This window comes from Babesia bigemina, scaffold Bbigscaff_57344 (assembly GCF_000981445.1).
Source record: "Babesia bigemina genome assembly Bbig001, scaffold Bbigscaff_57344".
NCBI classification, from domain to species: Eukaryota; Apicomplexa; class Aconoidasida; order Piroplasmida; family Babesiidae; genus Babesia; species Babesia bigemina.
Window position 1 is genome coordinate 39 of NW_012237007.1, and position 8,524 is coordinate 8,562.

An 8,524-nucleotide genomic window follows, 5' to 3' on the forward strand; every position below is an offset into this window, starting at 1 on the left:
AAGGAGCGATGTAGTGTGGAGAAAGGGGCGATGTAGAGTGGGTTAGGGAGCGATGGAGAGTGGGTTAGGGAGCGATGTAGAGTGGATAAAGGGGCGATGTGGAGTGGGTAAAGGGGCGATGAAGGGTGGATAAAGGAGCGATGTAGAGTGGGTAAAGGGGCGATGTGGAGTGGATTAGGGAGCGATGTGGAGTGGATTAGGGAGCGATGTGGAGTGGGTAAAGGAGCGGTGTAGAGTGGGTTAGGAGCGATGTAGAGTGGGTTAAGGAGCGATGTAGAGTGGATAAAGGAGCGATGTAGAGTGGGTTAAGGGGCGATGTAGAGTGGGTAAAGGAGCGATGTAGAGTGGATAAAGGGGCGATGTAGAGTGGGTTAGGGAGCGATGTGGAGTGGGTTAAGGGACGATGTAGAGTGGATAAGGGGCGATGTAGAGTGGGTTAAGGAGCGATGTAGTGTGGAGAAAGGGGCGATGTAGAGTGGGTTAGGGAGCGATGTAGAGTGGGTTAAGGGGCGATGTGGAGTGGGTAAAGGGGCGATGTAGAGTGGATAAAGGGGCGATGTAGAGTGGGTTAGGGAGGGATGTGGAGTGGGTTAAGGAGCGATGTAGAGTGGATAAAGGGGCGATGTAGAGTGGGTAAAGGGGCGATGTGGAGTGGGTAAAGGGGCGATGTGGAGTGGGTTAGGGAGCGATGTAGAGTGGATAAAGGAGCGATGTAGAGTGGGTAAAGGAGCGATGTGGAGTGGGTTAGGGAGCGATGTAGAGTGGATGATAAATACCACTTAGCTCACCATGACATCGCTGCCGTGACCATCAACTGTCATCGCTGCCGTGACCATCAACTGTCATCGCTGCCGTGACCATCAACTGTCATCGCTGCCGTAACCATCAACTGTCATCGCTGCCGTAACCATCAACTGTCATCGCTGCCGTAACCATCAACTGTCATCGCTGCCGTAACACAAACTTTGCCTGTGTGCTAGCTTACCACTTTGCCTGGGTGCTAGGTTAGCACTTAGCCTGGTTGCTAGGTTAGCACTTAGCCTGGTTGCTAGCTTAGCACTTCGCCTGGTTGCTAGGTCAACACTTTGCCTGGTTGCTAGCTTATCACTTTGCCTGGGTGCTAGGTTAAAACGTTGCCTGGTTGCTAGCTTAGCACTTTGCGTGGTTGGTAGCTTAGCACTTTGCCTGGTTGCCAGCTTAGCACTTTGCCTGGTTGCCAGCTTAGCACATAGCCTGGTTGCTAGCTTAACACTTTCCCTGGTTGCTACGTTACCACTTTACCTGTGTGCTAGCTTAACACTTTGCCTGGGTGCCAGCTTAGCACGTTGCCTGTGTGCTAGCTTAGCACTTAGCCTGTGTGCCAGCTTACCACTTTGCCTGGTTGCCAGCTTACCACTTAGCCTGGCTGCTAGGTTAGCACTTTGCCTGCGTGCTAGCTCAACACTTTGCCTGGGTGCCAGCTTAGCACTTTGCCTGTGTGCTAGGTTACCACGTTGCCTGTGTGCTACCTCATCACTTTGCCTGGGTGCTAGCTTACCACTTTGCCTGGTTGCTAGCTTAGCACTTTGCCTGAGTGCCAGCTTAGCACTTTGCCTGGTTGCTAGGTTATCACTTTGCCTGGGTGCTTGCTTAGCACGTTGCCTGCGTGCTAGCTTATCACTTTGCCTGGGTGCTTGCTTAGCACTTTGCCTGTGTGCTAAATTAGCACTTTGCCTGGGTGCTAGCTTACCACTTTGCCTGGGTGCTAGGTCAACACTTTGCCTGGTTGCTAGGTCAACACGTTGCCTGGCTGCTAGGTCAACACGTTGCATTGTCGTTCACTCATCACTTAATCTCTACGCTATCTAGTTCACAGGTTGCCGCTAGAGTAATTCGAGACATTAGACTACGTTTGTATGTTAGGTGAGTAGGTGAGCTATGGTAAGTGAGTTACTGTGAATTACAAATGTGACTACAATTACGGTTGTAGATACGATATCTTGGCAAGCCTTCCGACTTGCGTTGCGGCCAACAATGATTGCGCCGTTATCCTGTGCGATGACGGTATCCTCAGGTGTGAGCGTATGTGGAGCACATCCAGTCTGCCGACCATTACGCAGATGAGGTAGAAGAGGGATAGTGACCAAAGTGCGACGTTAAGCCATATAAACGGCTGCCTGATGGTGAATATAAATTCGTCGCACTTTTCGAACAGTTCGGTAAAATATTTAGAGTCGAGGACGTTGCAGAGCTGATTGTAGAAGTTGTGGCAATACTTTTTGCTTTCTTCCGATGAGAGTGTAGCGGGATTACCAAATGTGAATCCAAAGCTATATAGAGTGCTTAGCACGCCACGGCATTCGATTAGTCCTCTACATTCGCAATTGTCGATTCCGTGTTTACCATGCCTACATTTGTTGCCGTTTAGGCATCTACGGCATCCCCAGTTTTGGCAGGATATACTGCAGAATGCATCACGTAGACTCTTGATATATGCGTATAGCGTCGACGGCAAGTGAATAGCCCATGAGAGATAAAGCTTAGAATGCCACTCAGCAAGGTAGCTATATGAATCATCGCATAATGATCTAAGGTAAGGAGCGCAATGCAACTTGTCGGCACTAGCATAAGTACATGACTCTTTTTTCGATAGACTTGATAAGTCGGATTCTAGTGCTTTGGGATGGTTTGTGCGATCATGACTTTGGCTGTTTTTGTACGCATGACACAGTGCATCGGGAAGTTTGCTGATGTCGTCATATAAACCGATAGACAACTCCCTTGTTGATGTGCCAAAAGCAACACTGACAGCATTATTCGATGTTTCCGCTTTTTGCAACATTGCTGCTAATGTCAACGCGAACTGGAAGTGTTCAGGCAACGTGGATGGAGGTTTGGTCATTAGACCGAATATCGGTGTGATATCTAGTTTGTCGAAGAAATTGGTTAGCACTTTGGATAGGTGTTTACCTGTCTTCGTGCTTCCCGAGAAACCCCTAAAGCCAAGTGGTGTCAGACATGGCTGTCCGGGCAGACCTTTGGGGCAGTTGCTGCATACGGATTTGCAACCGATAGAGCTTATGTTGTGAGGTAGATGGCCGGGTAACGTGTCACTTAGGTACGCTTGAAGCGGTGATCTGGGCAGGCAGTCGGTTTGCTTGTCATCAGTATGCTTATCACAATGCGATTTACCGGTCAAGATATCCTTGCCGTACAGACAATTTGACCAACCGAAATGCTGAGTTCCAAGCTGACACTGGCTATGCAAAAATCTGAACACTGGTAACAATCTGCGTAGGATGTCCACTAACAGTTCAAGGCAACTGGAAGCATCGGGTGGATAATGTAGATTAAGCCAGTTATTGCAGAAGTCAACGGCATAGGTTGTGTATGCGTCGCCGTAGCCGATGATCTCAGTCAGCACGTCATATGCTCTGGAACACAGGCGCTTCACTGCTCTTTGTGTGTCGTCATATGCGATTGGTCGTGGATACGCCTGTAGTGGTTGCTCGCTGACAACGGTCACGGGGATGTCACCGTTCTCAGTTGGCTGGTTGTTAGGGTTGACGAATAGCTCACTGACCGCGTCACGCCATAGATCCTCATAGACGTCATTGCAAGGTAAACCAGACAGCCAACAGAGCATCTCGTATATGGAACACGGGCGTTTCTTTGACGATGAAGTAGCTATGTGACCGATTTTGTGGTAATCATTAAGGTAAATGTATATATTTTCGAGTGGACGTCTAACATTGTCGTCTGTATGATACACATGTTCATAATCATTGCCTGCAAGTAAAGTATGGATTCTTCTACCAGACAGATGTCTGTTCACTTCGCCATTCTGTTCGGTGTCGGAGTTGGAAACAACGTAGCCATGATCTTCGATAAGTCTTCCGAGATCAGTGGAATTATGTGTTTGTTGTCCACTGAGATTCTTTGAATTGTGTTTCATTACAGACAGCGAGGTGTTAAGTATTGAAATTACAGTGAGGCACACTTTAGCGAACTTCGTGCCATACGGCGTTAATTTCTCCTTTTCGACAAGGTTAGCACCAAACGTCTCACTATCATACACCGAAACGTACGCCTTGTCGAGTTCGGCGTGTAACCTCGTGACACCGATTTTCAGAATATCAAGCAAGATATTGCTCTTCTCTGAGTATGAACCTAGTCGTATTCGGCGTATCAGACTGGCAAGGGCGGATAGGTTGTCCGCGAATTTCTGGTCGTAATTCTTAAGGTCGGTGAAAAGGGTTTCGAGTGAATTATTTAACTGCATTGTTGAATTATGATTGGGTAGGATTTCGGGTTTGCGGTTCAAAGTTTGAAGCATTGTAGTGAAGAAAGATTTAACATATGACGCCAAATCGGATAAATTAGTATTTGTAGACAGTTGTGTGAATTCGGTGTATGCCAATTTCATATGTATTACCCCCATGAAACCTTTAAATTTCCACTCGGAGTCCTGTTCTATTGCCTTTGGGAGTTTTTCGAGTACGTTGTTCACCGTATCGGCAAACTGGATGAGAACGAATTGAGTAAAGTTTACGTATTTCGTTTTGATTATTTTCGTAATCGTACTCTTGACTGCATCGAGTTTTTGAGTGACATGTCTTTCGAGTTCGATGGTCATTGTTCGGCAGTGTGCATTTATATCATTGATGATGTCTTGCGTTTGATTGATGAATGGATTTAGCCCTTGTTTCTGCAAATGCTCGAGTTTATTCGAGAGATTTGTGAGTTCACCTTTGGTGTCTCTGCCTATTAGAACTTTCTGCAAATGTACTAATTTGGTTTTCAAACCATCCTCATTACGTTCGCTAATGGCTGTCATGACTGCGTTGCACAACTTACTTATATTGGTGTGGAATGTGGACGCATCTTCTTCAATGGTATTCACATTAATGGTACCATCAAGAAAACTGAAGTCCGCCAGCACCGCTTCTTGAAATTTTCTTATTTTTCCATAGATGCTATCTTGATTGGAACCGTGGCTCTGCTCGCCTATATGCCTGGCATATGTAGGCATAAGATCCTTAACATTACGTTCATCCTCACAGGCTCCCTCAAATTCCAATGCGATCTGGTTGTGAATCTTCGTGTTGAGCACATCTTCCAGTTTATAAATATGTTCATTGACAGCATCTAAAGCCTCGGTGATCAGATTGCCGGGTTTACTAGCATCGGCGTTAAGGTTGTCGTGAATTAATTTAATGTTTTTTATTGCCTCATGTACGTTGTTCATGTTGAATGTGACGCGAAATACACTAATGTCTGCCGCAAATTCATTGGCCCTATTAACTAGTTGTTTGAGAATGCGTTCTACGACGGATTGCATATCAGAACGAGAATATTCGGAGTCGGTAACACTCAGCCCATCCCCGCCTCCAATGGCTGTCACTATACCATTGATAAGCTCCCCGTTACGCCCATCCTTGATCTTATTTTCAAGGTGCTTTGCGAAAGTCGTGCAGGCCTTTTGTACACTTTCCAAATCTTCCGAAATATTACGAGTTGCTTTTTCAACGAGAGTTACTGTGCTTGCGCTATAAACTTGTTTCTGAAGTTCATATTTGATTTTATCTTTTATTGCATGGTGCAACATCGTGTTTTTTCCACGCAATAACTCTTCCACATTTATTGATTGCAGTTTACCCTTATTAGTCAACCCCTCAACATAACTCTTTAGTCTCCAGTAGATGGTTTCATTCTCAAGTAAAGGCTTGCCAATCCAGGCATCTAATATATCGTTCCCAAAATTTTGTTTCGTGAACTTCTCCGCATATGTAGCCACGCCCTGTATTATGGCGGTTAAACCTGATTTTCCTGGGTTTTTGGCATATATTCCTTCAATAAGATTCCAAATGCCATCTTCGAGTTGTCCCCAATACTTATTTATACCCCCATTTCCGTCACCTTGCTCACCAAGGGTTTTCTCCTTGATTACCTCGAAATGCTTACGAGCCATTTGAACATACTGTGAAACCACCGAGCCGATCCCGTGTCGCAATTCTGCCAAATCTTTTTGCACCTTTCCATCTAAATCTGCAAGTGCATCTTTAACCATACTGGCCAACTTCGGAAGTTTTCCTGCTGATGCCTTGTAAGCGTTATACAACCCTAAGCTTTTATGTTTTAATTCCGCCACTGCATTTACAAGTTCTAACTTATATTGCGCTTTGGGACCACTAATCACATGAGTGATCTCGTTAACTCTACCCAATGCGACAGAGACAGCGTCATGCGCTTTAGTAATCCATTGACCAACTTGTGATACATATTCCAGCAACATCTTATCGATGTCTGCAATTCGTTGTTTGAACGCTTCAATGATTTCTGCAAAGCCTTTGGCGAACTTTGTGATGCTCTCAGTAGAGGATGAATTAATCGTATTTTTTGAATCGTCAAGCTGCTTCTCCACAGAAGAAATCACGGAATCTTTAAAACTCTTCTGCTGCATCCAAATTTTTTGAATCCTATTAGCATTATATTCAATTACATTTTTAGCCCTACGCACCTCATCTTCTAGGATATCTTGCAGATCTCCTATATGCGCATCCTCCGCTACCATACCTTCGGAGTACGCTGCAGCCAACCTAATGCACTCATTAACATACTTATCAATAGAGGCCACATGTTCATGATATTCTAATTTTCCAATGTTACTTTTGAGTTTCCTTGCGTAATTATTTATTTTTGTTATTACATCACTCACCTTTTTATTACTGTCTCTGACAGCATCATTATACCTCCGCACCCCGTCGACCACCTCCGCAATCGCAACATTAAAACCGTTTTTACCAAGATGTTTATTTTGCTTAAGAGTGTCGATTGCTTGTGTAATTTCATTTTTATGCTGCCCTAAATGCTCTTTGATGTTACTGAGAACACCACTCAAAAATCCCATCACCCCGTCACACAGCCTATCCAAGTCGGAGTACACAATCCCAGTGCCGTCGTAGCCTTTGGAAGTAGAGTTGAAGCCGAGGAAGGTTTCGAGGCCGGTGCAGAGGTTATTAAGGATGTTAGTAGGGTTGTTATTTGAGGTGTTTTTAAGGTTTTGAATTTTGTCAAATTTCTTGTCAAGCTCCCTAGGCGGCACATGGTCAGGGCAGTGGCAGGAGGTGGAAGAGGGGAAGGAAAGGGTGACAAGGCACAAGTTATTGTTATGGTTTAAGGAGGTCATAGCAGTATTATGGCGAGGTGATTCAAAGGATGTAGAGTGGATAAGGAGCGATGTGGAGTGGATAAAGGAGCGATGTAGAGTGGGTTAGGGAGCGATGTAGAGTGGGTTAAGGAGCGATGTAGAGTGCGTTAGGGAGCGATGTGGAGTGGGTTAGGGAGCGATGTAGAGTGGGTAAAGGGGCGATGTAGAGTGGGTTAGGGAGCGATGTAGAGTGGGTAAAGGGGCGATGTAGAGTGGGTTAAGGGGCGATGTGGAGTGGGTTAAGGAGCGATGTAGAGTGGGTTAGGGAGCGATGTGGAGTGGACAGAGGAGCGATGTAGAGTGGATGAAGGAGCGATGTAGAGTGGGTTAAGGGGCGATGTAGAGTGGATAAGGGTGCGATGTAGAGTGGGTTAAGGGGCGATGTAGAGTGGGTTAAGGGGCGATGTGGAGTGGATAAAGGGGCGATGTAGAGTGGATAAAGGAGCGATGTAGAGTGTGTAAAGGAGCGATGTGGAGTGGATAAAGGAGCGATGTAGAGTGGTTAAAGGGGCGATGTAGAGTGGATAAGGGGCGATGTAGAGTGGATAAAGGGGCGATGTAGAGTGGGTTAGGGAGCGATGTAGAGTGGATAAAGGGGCGATGTAGAGTGGATAAAGGGGCGATGTAGAGTGGGTTAAGGGGCGATGTAGAGTGGGTTAGGGAGCGATGTAGAGTGGATTAGGGAGCGATGTAGAGTGGATAAAGGGGCGATGTAGAGTGGGTTAGGGAGCGATGTAGAGTGGATAAAGGGGCGATGTAGAGTGGGTTAGGGAGCGATGTAGAGTGGATAAAGGGGCGATGTAGAGTGGGTTAGGGAGCGATGTAGAGTGGATAAAGGGGCGACGTAGAGTTGATAAAGGAGCGATGTAGAGTGGATAAAGGAGCGATGTAGAGTGGGTTAGGGAGCGATGTAGAGTGGGTTAAGGGGCGATGTAGAGTGGATTAGGGAGCGATGTAGAGTGGGTAAAGGGGCGCTGTAGAGTGGATAAAGGGGCGATGTAGAGTGGGTTAAGGGGCGATGTAGAGTGGGTTAAGGGGCGATGTAGAGTGAATAAAGGAGCGATGTAGAGTGGGTTAGGGAGCGATGTAGAGTGGGTTAGGGAGCGATGTAGAGTGGGTTAGGGAGCGATGTAGAGTGGATGAAGGAGCGATGTAGAGTGGATTATAGAGCGATGTAGAGTGGGTTAAGGGGCGATGTAGAGTGGATAAAGGGGCGATGTAGAGTGGATAAAGGGGCGATGTAGAATGGATTAGGGAGCGATGTAGAGTGGATTAGGGAGCGATGTAGAGTGGGTTAGGGAGCGATGTGGAGTGGATAAAGTGGCGATGTAGAGT

General features: G+C 46.3%; 1 protein-coding gene across 1 annotated transcript; it reads right to left on the minus strand.

The window, feature by feature from the left end:
- Positions 1 to 1,957: 1,957 nt before the first annotated feature.
- Positions 1,958 to 6,889, minus strand: BBBOND_0001090 (hypothetical protein, conserved; the record flags this gene model as incomplete). The annotated part of the gene is made up of 1 exon (XM_012914953.1): positions 1,958 to 6,889. One exon carries the CDS (start codon positions 6,887 to 6,889, stop codon positions 1,958 to 1,960), a length of 4,932 nt encoding a protein of 1,643 aa, XP_012770407.1.
- Between the last annotated feature and the right edge of the window lie 1,635 nt (positions 6,890 to 8,524).